The 17,289-nt window shown below is 40.5% G+C and overlaps 2 protein-coding genes across 2 annotated transcripts in view; both read right to left on the bottom strand.

Moving 5' to 3' along the window:
• Positions 1-784: 784 nt before the first annotated feature.
• LOC307169526 (uncharacterized protein) overlaps positions 785-17,289 on the bottom strand; it is a 29,762-nt gene continuing 13,257 nt past the window's right edge. The window contains exons 2-3 of the mRNA XM_079890225.1: positions 9,896-12,872; positions 785-1,955 (exon numbers count right to left, since the gene is read on the bottom strand). Coding sequence (XP_079746351.1) covers positions 1,949-1,955; positions 9,896-12,867 — 2,979 coding nt within the window. The 5' untranslated portion in view covers positions 12,868-12,872 and the 3' untranslated portion in view covers positions 785-1,948. The remainder of the gene's footprint in view (positions 1,956-9,895; positions 12,873-17,289) is intronic.
• The window catches only part of LOC307169623 (uncharacterized protein), an 80,675-nt gene continuing 65,282 nt past the window's right edge, over positions 1,897-17,289 (bottom strand). The window contains exon 3 of the mRNA XM_079890352.1: positions 1,897-1,952. The gene's annotated coding sequence lies outside the window, so the exon portion shown is untranslated. The remainder of the gene's footprint in view (positions 1,953-17,289) is intronic.

Here is a 17,289-nt window from a genome sequence, read left to right as displayed (position 1 = left end):
GCTTTCTCTTCCTTCATAACATTGTAATGACAGTATTTTACTCCGGTGGGGCCAATCTTCATGATCTTGCCTAGGGCCCCACAACCCCACGGGCCGGCACCGGCATTGACTGGCGTCTCCCTCACACGTCCTTGGTTAAAATCGCAATTTTCTCACGGTTTACAAGTAGTTGGAAACATTTGGGATATTGTAAGTAATCAAATAAACAAAGTATATAACAATGGCCTAGAGGTTTTTGGATATTTTACTGCAAAATTCTTACATGATGCACCTTTAATCTTGTGTTCTGTCTTAGTCACCAGCTGGTGTGCCCAGGTCGGCCACTAGAGGGCACTCCTCCTCTGACCTTTGCCACTCAGCCATGAACTTCAGTCCCCATAATCCTTTGCCTGGACTCATCATGAATTATTGCTTTCACCTGTTTGTCATTATCGTTTGTCTCAGCCTATTTATACCATGTTCTCTCTGTCATTTCTCATCAAGGTTTTGTAGTTGTCACACTGCACGTCTGAGCGCTCTCCCTTGTCTCTTGTGTTTTTATTGTGGATTGTTTGCAAGTGTTTTGACCCTTTGTCTGGCATATGACTACAATTCTGGATTTTCCAATGAAGCTGCGCTTGGATCTTACTAAAGTCTCAGAGCGATCCGTGACGCGTTCCCCTCCCAGTCTAGGGGTCGGAGGAGAGGTAACAAAGGAAAAGAAAGTATGATAACGTAGAGATGTAAAGATATGTGCAGAACACACTTCAGCCTCAGTCTCAGAGTGAAAACATAACACAACTTTAAGGAAAAGTAAAAGTATTTATTTCCTTCATATATCAAAAAGGCTTAACAAAAGATGGGGATAAATCTTCAGGAGAGAGTAAGGCCTAAAATAATAACAGAAAAGAAGCAACACAAACTTTTCTGAGCTTCCTCTCTAACCAGAAACTGGAGGAAATTTATATATATGTACAAAATTAAAAAACACTCTCCCTACATTTCCCAGATAATCATAATCAAGTGGACAGAGCTAATAAGAAGTTATACAATACATTTTAATTACCAACAGAAAATGAAGTAAATGCCTGCTTTCACAATATCTTTTAGTTATCCACAGGTAAAGAGTCAACACTAAAATTATATAATATGTTCCAGGTCCCTCACAAGGACCAACTGGCAAGACAACTAACCGTTGTTGGCACACAGCAAATGAGCGTAGATCCCACACTCAACACACACTTTTTTTTGCAACATTTTGACAAAAACAGAATTAAAGACAATTATGAAAAAAATCAGTCAAGGCAAATCAAAACAGACACAATAGAATTTTATCAGAAAAAATACACATACATAACATCAGAATCCTAAGCAAACAGAATATTAATATGCACTGTGAGTCAATCAACCAAAGGTTAGATTTAAGGCTTTACAGCGACTATCCATGAGAGCCCAAATCTGCTCCTTACACATTTCTGGCATCATATTTCTCCCGCATGCTGTATAATTACATTTCATACCATGTTGTTTTCTCTCTTTGAAGATCTGCCATCATCTTCTTCATTTGTTCTCTCTCACTCTTTTGTTGCTGAACTGAGCAGCTCTTGGACTAAAGATCTTCTTTATCAGATCTACTGTGTCCATCTCCTCTCCTGTAAATCTTCCCAAACTCAACACAGTGATGAACACATGAGGTCCAGGTGACAACATGGAAATACATTTCAATATTTATTTTACTGCTTGATCATTTGTCAGTGTCGTGTCAAAGAGACCTGGAGTATCAACAACAGTTACTGATCGACCATCAACTTCACAAACTCTCTTTTCACAAACTGTCGTGACTGAATCTAGTCTTAATTCACTGACAAACTCATCTCTTCCCAGAATACTGTTTCCTGTTGCACTCTTCCCATTTCCTGTCTTCCCGATCAGAGCAATCCTCAGACACTCCTGATCATCTTGTTCATCTTCAGCTCCTGAAAATCACAGCGGTAGAAAGAAAACTTAGTGAAATGAAGCTCAGAACTTTAATATTGTTATGTTGGATTGTAGAAGTTGCAGCTGAATGCTAATTGATTATGAACTGAAAAAAAAACTTCAAGTCACTTGCAATAATAATAATGATAATTAAAGCTGCAAGCAGCATTTATCAGGGTTCAAGCATTTTAAGGCCTTTAAGCAGATAAGGCAATTTACTAATGAAATATGTGGTTTTAAAAGCTTTTTAACAGTTATAGCACCACCTATGGTCTGATCTCCATAAAATGTTGCATGCTTGTTCAGAATGTTGTCACATATGCTCACCAATTTTCATGAAGTTCTCGTTAAGGATTTATAGGCTTTTGAGTGTTTTTGCCACACCCATTTTCAAAATGACCCTGTTATAGCTACCCAAAGGGTAAATTAACAATTACAATAGAGTTTCAGCACTGAAGTGCTTGAACCCCTAATAAAAATAATAATAAACTCAATGGATGGATACTAGGGCTGGGCAAAAAAATATTGATTTCTCGATTTTAATCGATTCTCATTTTTGCCCCTTGCATAAAGCTTTTTCACACAAAACACGTCTTAGAAATTTTAAATCAATATATTGTCTTCTCTGAATGAGCAGTCAGGATGATTTTCACAGTTTTAGAGCAAATATTCTAGGCTACGTGATACAATTTTCAAAAGTCTTGTGAAGAAATAATCAGTAGGGGTTTCATGACCTTATTTCAGTGACAATTTTTTTTTTTTTGTATTTTCACAAACCACGCATAAATGTCATTATCTCAAAACTACACACTTTTACATACATGCTGCTGATATATTATTGTAGCAGAGTTTGTGCTGAATACAGTGTAATCAGACTTTAGCCATGAAAATGTCACAAGTAACAGAAATAAGCACAAATGTCAGAGCATGTCAGAACACCTCCAGGCCCAGAAAACAGCTCAGACCCCAGAGGGTTAAATCCCAATAATAGATTAGTCATCTTGTTTTAACAGTTGAAGAATGAATGGAACATTGTTGCGCACATTCCATCCAATAAATCGCAATAATCTTTGTGCTTTGTTACTATTGATATAAAACAAAGTCTCTGATTCAAATTCCATTTTCTTACGAAATTCAAAAACATAAATACCGTTTTGGCGCTGTGGCGTGAGATCGCTCTGGCTCAGCTCAAGAGAAGCACATGATCTTCTCTTCCGCCTTAAAGGAGACATATCATGCTTTTTTAATTGTTCCTTTTTACATATAAATCATACATTTGTGGTCTATATAAAGCGGAACTGCAATGCTTGGGTCTGAATTCCTCATTATTATAGCTCCACGGGCCCCTTTTTTACCCCTTTTCTGAGGTGCTTCTGAAAGCAACTCGTTTTGGTGCGGTCTCTTTAAATGCAATTGAGACACTTCATAACCCGCCCTCTCTCCAGGTTGCAGAGGTTCAACTTCACCCCGTTCGGCCATTTTTGTAGTCTGATGGGATTTTGTAGTCTGATGGGAGATTTGCAGAGATAAGATTATCTAGCGGCACAGAAACTTTTTATTCACACGTTATTAACAAAATGTCAACAACGGAAGACTTGTCCAGCCAGCCTTACATGTTCGAGCCAGAGTCGGAGCCGGAGCGAGATGAAAATGAAGACGACAAACCTGCAGAACAACGTCTTCATATGGATGTATCGCAATGGTGTGTTACTGTATTTATACATGAAACTTTGGTCTTCCGACCTTTTACCACCGTGTCGATTTATTTTGATTAATATGTGCGAGGGAGAGAGAGCAAGACAGCGTCTAGTTTGGAGACGGTGATGTCTTGTTTACACTTTCGCCGGGCTCCGAGAGAGAGTGCGAGCGCGCGCGAGACCGGGTCTCTCTCTCTCTGCTCGTTCTTTCAGTCAAACATGCGCCACAAGCGCGGCAGTTCATCTACATTAGACGGTGTAATGAAGCGTGTGGGTTACTACATCCAACAACCGATCATTTTAACTTACCCTCTCCGAGTCTCGTAACTTCTGCATCCTTTAGCTTGGACTACAAAATTGCAGCGAGAAATAATAATGGCGGATCGCTAGAAGTGTTGGGCCGGAAGTCAATGTCCTTATTTGGCAGTTCCGCTGCAAATACTGTGACGTGATAGTTCAAAAAACGTCATAGATAACAGAAAAATCTGAACAGGTTGAAAAATATGACCAAAACAGAATATACAGATATCAACGAAGCACCTGAAGAGAATAATTTAATCTTTTCTGTACTTCTAAACACTCCAAATATACAACAAAATACATTTAAGGGCTAAAAAAGTGCATTTAGCATGATATGTCCCCTTTAATAACACCAGTTACAGCACCAAATAAACATGAATGAGCATCTGAAAGTGTGTTGAATGATAGAGTACAACTTATCGAAATCCGTATCATGTCACATGGAATCGCTCAATCAGTGTTTCAACCGTGGAAAGACGTTAGTAAAACAGCTGGTAAACAATGTCATGTAACGCCACATTTACCTCAGAAAAACCATATCCAGTGGCCATAAACTCGTTGGTCGGCTAGAAAAATTAACTCTAGAGAGGAGCATTTTGCTAAATAAATGCACCATATTATATATTCATAATGCATGTTTGAATAAAGCTGGCAAGTTTTTATGACAGCCACCATTTAAATGTTTATATTTCATATAATTTTATTATTATAAAAATAACTGTAATTTAAGTGTTTGTATACAAATAAGTACATTTTTACCTTCAAAATCATAGTAGGCTAATGAAGCCTATAGGCTACAATTGACTCCATATTTTATAGCATTAGTTAAGAGATTTGTTTTCCTTGAGAAAATTTGCCATGTATTATACCTGATTTCCAAAATAATCAATATTCAATCGAAATCTAAACGAATTGTGAAATGTGTGTCAATACCCAGCCCTAATCAATACCCAGTGTTATGAAAATAGTTGTTTTATGCATTATTTTATTCATATTAAATGATCTTTCCCTATAATAAATCATGTACTTTCCTAATAAGGCAGAGAAAGGTTAAATTGGCTAAGAGCCTGGGCTATGGCCCCATGTTATCTATGTTATGAGAAGCAGAGATAAAGAGGGAGAGAGCCTCCCCTCTGGGTGCACACTCTCACATTCTCCTGACTGACTGTGAGCCTTTCTTGCAAGAAATTAACCATTATAATCATTGATTGAACATTTGTCTCTTATTCAGAATTGTTTATTGTTGTTAATAGAATGTCGTCTAAAATGAATTTTTAGATTCAATTTCTGAATGTGTACTTGGTCAAATTTGTGCCCAGGCAGACTGATCTCATGAAATGGCGTTTCGTATTTCCAATTCGCCAATTCATATTTCCATTTTTGGCGTGCTATCAACACACATAATCGCTTTTCAGCGTTTATCAACGCCGTTGACTTAACATTACATTACTGTATATATAAATATATATGACCTACCCCAACCCCGTCCCTAAACCTACCCGTCACTGGGGTTAATGCCATTTATGAGTCTTCCCCTACCATCCAAGGAAAAAAAAAAATTGCCTTCCAGATGTAGATATACATTTTGCTCCGTTTCGCTCGGACATTTAACGGCGTACACATACACGCGAAAAATGACGGTTCGTTTCGGCGTGGACATACACGCGGATAGCTCAAAATGCGTATAGATAACACGCCACTTGACTTGAAAGTGGCGTGTATGTTTACGCAAAGTCATGATGTCATGTTGGCCCAGGTCAAAGCCTCCAGGTACTTTGCAGTGGAGTTGGATTGCACACCTGACATTTCAAAGCAGGAGCTGGCCTCCGCAACTACCCAGTGTCAGAGGAGTATGCAGCAACAATTTTGCGTTTCAGGTTCCTGTTCATAATGGCCAGTGCTGGAATCATCACCATGAAATCTCTTTTGCTTTCTGAAACGTCTCTCTCTAAACTCAGGGGAAGCATCCATCTCAATGGCTATTCGGCGTGCAATGTCAATGGATTTTTGAAAGCCCTCCACTTTATACTTAAGCAAGAATTCTTTAAGAGAGTCTATCATTCCAATGGCAGTGTCCATCGAGATGTTCACTGCTTGCATTGCCTTGCTAAAATAGGTGATCTCTGACAATAGATCATACCAAACCAAGAGACACGTGAGGAACTCGCCAGACAGCGACTTTGCCTCTGAGACAGTTTTGCCATCTTCTTCCATTTCCTCAAGCTTTTCCAAAGCATCAAGAATCCCCCCTAACTGGAAACTTACAGCTTTGACGGAATTTATTTTTGCTTCCCACCTGGTATCACTCAGAGGCTTCAGTGTAATGTCCACAAATTCTTTCAGAATATCCCACCTCTTCACTGAAGCCAAACAAATGGTGTACATTTAGTTATTATTATTATTATTATTATTACTACACTCACCTAAAGGATTATTAGGAACACCATACTAATACTGTGTTTGACCCCCTTTCGCCTTCAGAACTACCTTAATTCTACGTGGCATTGATTCAACAAGGTGCTGAAAGCATTCTTTAGAAATGTTGGCCCATATTGATAGGATAGCATCTTGCAGTTGATGGAGATTTGTGGGATGCACATCCAGGGCACGAAGCTCCCGTTCCACCACATCCCAAAGATGCTCTATTGGGTTGAGATCTGGTGACTGTGGGGGCCATTTTAGTACAGTGAACTCATTGTCATGTTCAAGAAACCAATTTGAAATGATTGGAGCTTTGTGACATGGTGCATTATCCTGCTGGAAGTAGCCATCAGAGGATGGGTACATGGTGGTCATAAAGGGATGGACATGGTCAGAACAATGCTCAGGTAGGCCGTGGCATTTAAACGATGCCCAATTGGCACTAAGGGGCCTAAAGTGTGCCAAGAAAACATCCCCCACACCATTACACCACCACCACCAGCCTGCACAGTGGTAACAAGGCATGATGGATCCATGTTCTCATTCTGTTTACGCCAAATTCTGACTCTACCATCTGAATGTCTCAACAGAAATCGAGACTCATCAGACCAGGCAACATTTTTCCAGTCTTCAACTGTCCAATTTTGGTGAGCTCGTGCAAATTGTAGCCTCTTTTTCATATTTGTAGTGGAGATGAGTGGTACCCGGTGGGGTCTTCTGCTGTTGTAGCCCATCCGCCTCAAGGTTATGCGTGTTGTGGCTTCACAAATGCTTTGCTGCATACCTCGGTTGTAACGAGTGGTTATTTCAGTCAAAGTTGCTCTTCTATCAGCTTGAATCAGTCGGCCCATTCTCCTCTGACCTCTAGCATCAACAAGGCATTTTCGCCCACAGGACTGCCGCATACTGGATGTTTTTCCCTTTTCACACCATTCTTTGTAAACCCTAGAAATGGTGTGTGAGTGAAAATCCCAGTAACTGAGCAGATTGTGAAATACTCAGACCGGCCCGTCTGGCACCAACTACCATGCCACGCTCAAAATTGCTTAAATCACCTTTCTTTCCCATTCTGACATTCAGTTTGGAGTTCAGGAGATTGTCTTGACCAGGACCACACCCCTAAATGCATTGAAACAACTGCCATGTGATTGGTTGATTAGATAATTGCATTAATGAGAAACTGAACAGGTGTTCCTACTAATCCTTTAGGTGAGTGTATATACACTCTTTGGAGAGTGCCAAAAAAGGTTAGACACACTCTGTTTGATGACGCAGCATCACATAACAGGAGGTTCAGACTGTGGCTACAGCAGGGGATAAATAGTTAAACATTAACCCGAACCCGACCCGAAACCTGTGAGTTTTTCGGGACCCGTCGGGCTCTGGTCGGGTAGCAGACCTCTACTCTGGTGCAGCAGAAGTGTCCAATCCTTGCACACCCTTGTGTATACCCCTCATATTTGAGCCATTGTCATAGCCCCTACAGTTAGCCAACTCCAACCCCAGGTTATCCAGCACCCCAGTCAGTGTTTCTGTGAGGCCTTTACCAGTTGTGTCCTTCATGACTGTGAAGCCAACAAAAGACTCATTGATGGTGGCATTCTTGTTGTCGTCTGTATGAACATACCGGATTATTACGGAGGCCAGTTCCTGCTTTGAAATGTCAGGTGTGCAATCCAACTCCACTGCAAAGTACTTGGAGGCTTTGAGCTGGGCACAAATTTGACCAAGTACACATTTAGAAATTTAATCTATAAATTCATTTTGAGTGCACCACGAAATATATCTCGTGGTTTCTTTAGAGGCTATCTTTCTAAGATGCTCTGCTAGTGTGACAACATATTGTGCTATGACATCAAGGACACCCAGGAAATTTCCATTTTTAGGATCTCCTAACTTAGCATTTTTCCCCTTCAGTGGCAAGCATTTATGTGATAAACACTGGTTTCATGATGCTTCTGCATTTTTTGAAAGACACTGAAAGTTATTGTACCCCACCACAAAGCGTGTCAACAACTCTAGCTCCACCAAAAAGCTTACACACAAAACAATACACTTTATTTGTCCTTTTGGAGTACAGTAACCAATCCCACTGCACTTTTTCTCCATTGGACATTGAACGAAAACAGTATGCTTTGGAAAAACACTGTCTACTCTTGTCTGATCTTGGATACGGCCCATCAGGACATTTCTGTGGGCCATATTCTCAACCATACACTGCCTAAATGAGTCCCCAATCTGGTGTGGTGGTGGCCAGTCAGATGGATCTTCTGAGTAATGCCTTGTCTCAGCCCTCTCCTCTTCACCTCTGTTCCATTTCCACCTCCCTCTCCTCTTCACCTCAATGTTCCGCATTCTCTTCCACCTACTCTGAGCAATGCCTGAACTTTGTATTTTGGAGTACTTCTTGCATAGTTGTTTGCCTCTTCACGATGACTCGCTTGCTTTAGTCCTTAGTTATAAGTCACTTTGGATAAAAGCGTCTGCTAAATGTAAATGTAAACCTCATCTTCACCTCTCTTTTCCACATTCTCCTCCAATTCCTCCTCAGTGGTGAGTGGCTTTCCATCTCTGTCTAACTATTTTTTACCCAAAAAGGACACAGTGAATAGGTTGGTCAACAGAACTTCAGACCATACTGGACATTTAGTTTTGTGTGGTCTAACTAATAGAACTCCTACCTGATGTCATCACTGGTCTCATCTGTACTTGATGTCTGTGTTCTTCTCCACTTAAGACATATTGTCAAACAAACATTATGTAATAGATTTTCCATATTACTTTTTCCATATTAATAATAAGAAATGAATCTGTTGGTATCAAGTGGCTCCCCTACACTTCCATCTAATGTTAGACCTACCTGTTGTCTTTCCTGATCCACCATCCTCACACCTGAATGAAAAGAACTCACTGTTAAATAAAGCAGCCTAAATTCAATTCTTAAAATCAGCCTAGTGATGGCATCAGATCTATTGAAAAAGTCCTGGCAGAAAGCGATGCTTTTACGTGCTTTTCCCAAATCACTGAAGTGACTTCGACGTCCAGGTTAGCAGTAGCATGAATCTGCCTGCTCTGTGTAGTAATGGTGTTGCGTGATCGAGATCGGCCTACGAGTAAACCGCTGTCTAGTATTGCTCTGAGCTGATAAACTCTTTGCGCTGCGCAGCTCAAACAAGTAGCGTGGATTCATTCTGCTTTTGTTTGCCGTGTGCCAGGAAAAAAAGGTCGCAAAATGAGACCATTTACTCGCAGTCTAGAGCCCTGTATAGTGCTGTATTTCTGCTTTACATGAGCGCCACCTGCTGTCAGAGTGAATTTGTGTTTTTTTGCATTGATCTGAACTGACAAATTAGACATTCCTGTTGGTTGAACACAAGTTAATAGATATCAATCAACAAAGTGTCCTGTGCTCACCATACACCGGCTAAAGGTGGAGAGGAGAGATTTGGCTATAGGGTGATGTGTGGCTAACTTACACAGAGGAGACTTTGTTGCTCAGCACATGAAAATAAACTACTTACTGTGATCTCAGACTGTGCTTAAGTGGTTTCTCCACTGCATGGATCTTCATGTGTAGATTCAGGTGACTTTTAATAGAGAAACTCTTTCCACACTGATCACACGTGTGCGGCTTCTCTCCAGTGTGGATCCTCTCATGTCTTTTCAGATTTACTGAATCACTGAATCTCTTGTCACAGTGTGAACACTTGTAAGGTTTCTCTCCAGTGTGGATCCTCTCATGTTTTTTCAGATGTGCTGACAGACTGAATCTCTTGTCACAGTGTGAACACTTGAAAGGTTTCTCTCCAGTGTGGATCCTCTCATGCGTTTTCAGATTTGATGACTGACTGAATCTCTTGTCACAGTGTGAACACTTGTAAGGTTGTTCTCCAGTGTGGATCCTCTCATGTGTTTTCAGATCTGCTGACAGACTGAATCTCTTGTCACAGTGTGAACACTTGAAAGGTTTCTCTCCAGTGTGGATCCTCTCATGCTTTTTCAGATATGATGGCAGACTGAATCTCTTGTCACAGTGTGAACACTTGTAAGGTTGTTCTCCAGTGTGGATCATCTCATGTGTTTTCAGATCTGCTGATTGACTGAATCTCTTGTCACAGTGTGAACACTTGTAAGGTTGTTCTCCAGTGTGGATCCTCTCATGCGTTTTCAGATCTGCTGATCGACTGAATCTCTTGTCACAGTATGAACACTTGTAAGGTTTTTCTCCAGTGTGGATCCTCTCATGTCTTTTCAGATCTGCTGATCGACTGAATCTCTTGTCACAGTGTGAACACTTGTAAGGTTTTTCTCCAGTGTGGATCCTCTCATGTGTTTTCAGATCTGCTGACTGACTGAATCTCTTGTCACAGTGTGAACACTTGAAAGGTTTCTCTCCAGTGTGGATCCTCTCATGTGTTTTCAGATCTGCTGATCGACTGAATCTCTTGTCACAGTGTGAACACTTGTAAGGTTGTTCTCCAGTGTGGATCATCTCATGTGTTTTCAGATTTGCTGATCGACTGCATCTCTTGTCACAGTGTGAACACTTGTAAGGTTGTTCTCCAGTGTGGATCCTCTCATGTGTTTTCAGATCTGCTGATCGACTGAATCTCTTGTCACAGTGTGAACACTTGTAAGGTTTCTCTCCAGTGTGGATTATCTCATGTCTTTTCAGATCTGCTGATCGACTGAATCTCTTGTCACAGTGTGAACACATGTAAGGTTGTTCTCCAGTGTGGATCCTCTCATGTGTTTTCAGATCTGCTGACTGACTGAATCTCTTGTCACAGTGTGAACACTTGAAAGGTTTCTCTCCAGTGTGGATAATCTCATGTGTTTTCAGATTTGCTGACTGACTGAATCTCTTGTCACAGTGTGAACACTTGTAAGGTTTCTCTCCAGTGTGGATCCTCTCATGTATTTTCAGATTTGCTGATCGACTGAATCTCTTGTCACAGTGTGAACACTTGTAAGGTTTCTCTCCAGTGTGGATCCTCTCATGTGTTTTCAGATCTGCTGATCGACTGAATCTCTTGTCACAGTGTGAACACTTGTAAGGTTTCTCTCCAGTGTGAATTCTCTGGTGCAGTTTTAAACTGTTTTCTGTAGTAAAAGTCTTCTCACACTCAAAGCACATGTACTCTCTCACACCAGTGTGAATGTTTTGATGTTTATGTAAATACAGCAGAAGTGAAAAACTCTTTCCACACACAGAACATAAATGTGGCTTCTCCTTCATATGAACTCTCAGGTGTGTCTTCAGGACTGATGAACTAGCAAATGTTTTTCCGCAGTGATCAAATGAGAACGGCTTCTCTCCGGTGTGGATCCTCATGTGAATCTCAAGACTTCCTTTGCTTGTGAAACTCTTTCCACACTGAGTGCAAGTGAAAGATTTCTTGGCTCTTCTTTCCTTTAAAAATGTCAGTTCTTCACTCTCCTCCTTCACTTCACTCAGTTCTTCACTCTCCTCCTCCACTTCACTCAGTTCTTCACTCTCCTCCTCCACTTCACTCAGTTCTTCACTCTCCTCCTCCACTTCACTCAGTTCTTCACTCTCCTCCTTCACTTCACTCAGTTCTTCACTCTCCTCCTTCACTTCACTCAGTTCTTCACTCTCCTCCTTCACTTCACTCTCCTCCTTCACTTCACTCTCCTCCTTCACTTCACTCTCCTCCTTCACTTCACTCTCCTCCTTCACTTCACTCTCCTCCTTCACTTCACTCTCCTCCTTCACTTCACTCTCCTCCTTCACTTCACTCTCCTCCTTCACTTCACTCAGTTCTTCACTCTCCACTTCACTCAGTTCTTCACTCTCCACCTTCACTTCACTCAGTTCTTCACTCTCCTCCTTCACTTCATTCAGTTCTTCACTCTCCTCCTTCACTTCCATCAGGTCTTCACTCTCCTCCTTCACTTCATTCAGTTCTTCACTCTCCTCCATCACTTCACTCAGTTCTTCACTCTCCTCCTTCACTTCACTCAGTTCTTCACTCTCCTCCTTCACTTCACTCAGTTCTTCACTCTCCTCCTCCACTTCACTCAGTTCTTCACTCTCCTCCTTCACTTCACTCAGTTCTTCACTCTCCTCCTTCACTTCACTCAGTTCTTCACTCTCCTCCTTCACTTCATTCAGTTCTTCACTCTCCTCCTTCACTTCCATCAGGTCTTCACTCTCCTCCTTCACTTCATTCAGTTCTTCACTCTCCTCCATCACTTCACTCAGTTCTTCACTCTCCTCCTTCACTTCACTCAGTTCTTCACTCTCCTCCTTCACTTCACTCAGTTTTTCACTCTCCTCCTTCACTTCACTCAGTTCTTCACTCTCCTCCTTCACTTCACTCAGTTTTTCACTCTCCTCCTTCACTTCACTCAGTTTTTCACTCTCCTCCTTCACTTCCATCAGGTCTTCACTCTCCTCCTTCACTTCCATCAGTTCTTCACTCTCCTCCTTCACTTCCATCAGTTCTTCACTCTCCTCCTTCACTTCCATCAGGTCTGACATGAAAGAAAAAAATATAAAATTTAATTTTCAGTACATCAAAATAATTAACCGAGAGAAATATAAAGTGAAAGGACATGAAAGTGAGCCCTGATGTAATGGTAGAAAGTAGACAACTGCTATAAAATAATATGATAATTTGATGCTTTTTTTATAAATTGATTATATGTCCTTGAAACTTTCCATGATTGTGAAGAGGTGGAAAAGTTGGCGTCAAAAGGCAAGTGAATGGTGACAAATTGATATAATTTGCATCTGCCTATTATTATCTGGAGATATACAGTCCCCTCCAAACGTATTGGAACAGTGGCAATTCCTTTCATTTTTCTGTAGACTGAAAATATTTGGGTTTGACATCAAAAGATGAATATGAGGGAATAGATCAACATTTCAGCTTTTATTTCCAGGTATTTACATCTGGATCTGATACACAACTTAGAAGATATAACCTTTTGTTTGAACCCACCCATTGTTCATGTGACCAAAAGTATTGGAACATGTGACTGGCAGGTGTGTTTTGTTGCCCTGGTTTGTCCTATTACATTGATTATTCAAACAAATAGCACTGAATGTCTGCGCTCAGTTTCAGATTTTGGTTTTGCCTGTGCAGACTGCATTTATAGTTAGACATGTAACCAACATGAAAACCAGAGAGCTGTCCATGGGTGAAAAACAAGCAATTGTGAAGCTAAGATAAAATGGAAAATCAATCAGAGCCATTGCACAAACATTGGCCATAGCCAGTACAACCATTTGGAATGTCCTGAGGAAGAAAGAAACCTCTGGTATACTAAGTATCAGACCTCGAAAGGGTATACCAAGGAAAGCATCAGCAGTTGACAACAGAAACATTGTGAGAGCTGTAAAGGAAGACCCTAAAACAACTGTTAGTGACATCAGCAACAACCTCCAGAGGGCAGGAGTGAAGGTATCACAATCTACTGTTCACAGAAGACTTCATGAACAAAAGTACAGAGGCTACACCAGAAGATGCAAAACTTTCATTAGCAAGAAGAATATGAAGGCCAGGCTGGAATTTGGCAAAAAGTACAGACAAGCCTCAAACATTCTGGGGCAAAGTTTTATGGACTGATGAGACAAAGATGAACCTTTACCAAAGTGATGGAAAGGCTAAAATTTGGAGAAAAAAAAAAGATCTGCTCATGACCCCAAACACACAAGCTCATCTGTGAAACACGGTGGAGGTAATGCCATGGCTTGGGCTTGCATGCCTTCTGGGATGGGCTCATTAATCTTCACTGATGATGTAACACATGATGGCAGCAGCAAAATGAACTCAGAAGTTTACAGACACATTTTGTCTGCCAATTGACCCTTCGTAGAGAGCTTGATTGACAGGCGATCTAACCAATCATAATCCGCCATCCGCCATTTTGTCCGACAAAGCAGTCAGGAGAGATAGCAGATTAACATGGGAGGATTTGAACTTGAAAGAGTGTACTGACGCCTTTCCGCAGTTTAAAACAAAATTCCTTCTTATGTTCATTTGTGTATATTTGATGCTATAAATGAACTAGAAGGAAGAGATGATCGGTTCACGAGCAGCTTTAACTGATGCTCTACAGCGATCTGTCAGACACATTTAAGAGCCACAAAACGGTATGTATCGTTTAAATTTCTTTTAAAAAATGACCAAATTTGAAAGGTGAGACTTTGTTTAATATTTTTAATATCAAAAGTAACCGAAAAGTAACCTGGTCTGTCCTGTCTGTCAGAGTGTTGTCAGTCTCCTCTCTGCTCTGCGATGTATTTTTCACTGCGTGAGAACATGTGGTGTGGCGTGAGAACGGCGTAGCTTGTCGGGCATAACGACAGTAACTAAGGGGGGCGGGTCTTTGCGAAGGGTGAATTTACAGAAAGATGCAACCAAACTGATTGGGAGATCCTTCATCATGCAGCAAGATAATGACCCAAAACACAGTGCCAAAACAACAAAGGAGTTCATCAGGGAGTTCATCACCTACTCATCGTCGTAATCATACTCTAGATCTAATATTATCACACGGAATAGATGTTGATGCCATTGAAATTCTGCAGCAGAGCGATGTCATCACAGATCATTATCTAGTCTCGTGTAAATTACATTAAGCCAAGGCTGCAAAGCACTCCGTGTTTCAAATATGTTAGAATTATCACTTCTGCCACTAAAGATTGCTTTATCAATAATCTTCCTAATCAGTTTCATCATCTCAGCATCTCAGATAGCTTAGAAGAACTAGATATTACAACAGAAACTTTTAACTCTCTCTTTTCCAGCACTTTAGACACAGTTGCTCCATTGCGCTTAAAGAAGATAGTCCAACGGCGTGGTACAACAAGCACACTCGGCCCTTAAGCGAGCAGCCAAAAAAATGGAGCGCAACTGGAAGAAAACAAAACTAGAGGTATTTCGCATTTCATGGAAAGAGAGCTCGATTGCTTACAGAGAGGCTTTAAAAGCTGCTAGACCTGCTTATTCTTCAACCCTATTAGAAGAAAATAAACAATCCTTGGTATTTATTTGAAACAGTGGCTAAACTAACGAAAAATAAAGCTTCAAGCACCGAAGTTTCCAAGCAACACAGCAGTAATGATTTTATGAACTTCTTCACTTATAAGATTGATAATATCAGGGACAAAATTATAACTATGCAACCGTCTACTACAGTATCGCATCAGGCAGTGCATTGTAGTCTCCCTGAGGAAAAATTTGATTAATTCGTTGCTATAGGAGAGGAAGAATTTACTAAACTCATTAAATCATCTAAATCGACAACATGTATGATAGACCATATACCGACTAAGCTACTGAAAGAGATGCTTCCAGAGGTCATAGATCCTCTTCTTAATATCATTAATTCATTTTTGTTTCTAGGATATATACCAAAAACCTTTAAGCTGACTATGATTAAACCGCTTGTTAAAAAAAAACGCAACTTGATCCTACAGAATTAGTCAATTACAGGCCGATCTCGAATCTACCTTTTCTGTCAAAGATATTAGAAAAGGCAGTATCCTCACAACTGTGTTCCTTTGTTGAAAGAAATGATATCTGCGAGGATTTCCAGTCCGGCTTTAGACTGTACCATAGTACCGAGACAGCTCTCGTTAGAGTCACTAATGATTTGCTCTTATCATCCGATCGTGGTTGTATCTCTCTATTAGTGTTAGCCTACTCGATCTTAGTGCTGCATTTGACACCATTGACCACAACGTTCTTTTAAAAAGACTCGAACATTATGTTGGCATTAGTGGAATCGCACTAGCATGGTTTAAATTATACTTATCTGACCGTTATCAGTTTGTAGCAGTAAATGAAGAGAAGTCTCATCGATCACAAGTTCAGTATGGCGTACCACAAGGTTCAGTACTAGGACCGCTGCTGTTCACTCTGTACATGCTACCATTAGGAGATATCATTAGGAAACATGGAATTAGCTTTCACTGTTATGCTGACGATACTCAGCTGTATATTTCTTCAAAACCTAACGAAATTTATCAATTCACAAAATTAACGGAATTCATAGCTGATATAAAAAATTGGATGACTCGTAATTTCCTACTTCTAAATTCTGAAAAAAAAACAGAGTTACTAATTATTGGACAAAACTTCCTCACGTAATAACCTAGAATACTGTCTAACACTTGATGGCTGCTCTGTCAAGTCTTCGTCGTCGGTTAGGAACCTGGGTGTGCTCTTTGATACCAATCTTTCATTTGAAAGTCACTTGTCTAGTATCTGTAAAACCGCATTTTTCCATCTTAAAAATATATCTAAATTACGCCATATGCTCTCAGTGACAAATGCGGAACAATTAGTTCATGCGTTCTTGACCTCAAGGCTAGATTATTGTAATGCTCTACTGGGTGGTTGCCCTGCACGCTTAATAAACAAACTACAGCTGGTCCAAAACGCAGCAGCTCGAGTTCTTACCAGAACCAGGAAGTATGACCATATTAGCCCAGTTCTGTCAACACTGCATTGGCTCCCTATTAAACATCACATAAATTTTAAAATATTGCTGATTACTTACAAAGCACTAAATGGTTTAGCTCCGCAGTACTTGAGCGAGCACTTAACGCATTATAGTCCTTCACGTCTATTGCGATCTCAAAATTCCGGCCAGTTAATGATACCTAGAATATCTAAATCGACTGCTGGCGGTAGATCCTTTTCCTATTTAGCACCAAAACTCTGGAACAGTCTTCCTACCATTGTCCGGGAAGCAGACACACTCTGTCAGTTCAAAGCCAGATTAAAGACACATCTCTTTGACCTAGCATTCACATATTACATAATAGACTTCTATAGTTCAATGTTAGGCTGCATAGATTAGGTCAGCCGGAACCGGTAACACTTCCCATAAATCCTGATGTACTCGTTACATCATGAGAAGAATGGCATCTACGCTA

Source organism: Squalius cephalus (genome assembly GCF_949319135.1).
Source record: "Squalius cephalus genome assembly, chromosome: 1".
Classification (NCBI taxonomy): domain Eukaryota; kingdom Metazoa; phylum Chordata; class Actinopteri; order Cypriniformes; family Leuciscidae; genus Squalius; species Squalius cephalus.
The sequence above is the reverse complement of the archived record's forward strand: the minus strand, read 5'-3'. Positions and strand labels throughout refer to the sequence as shown.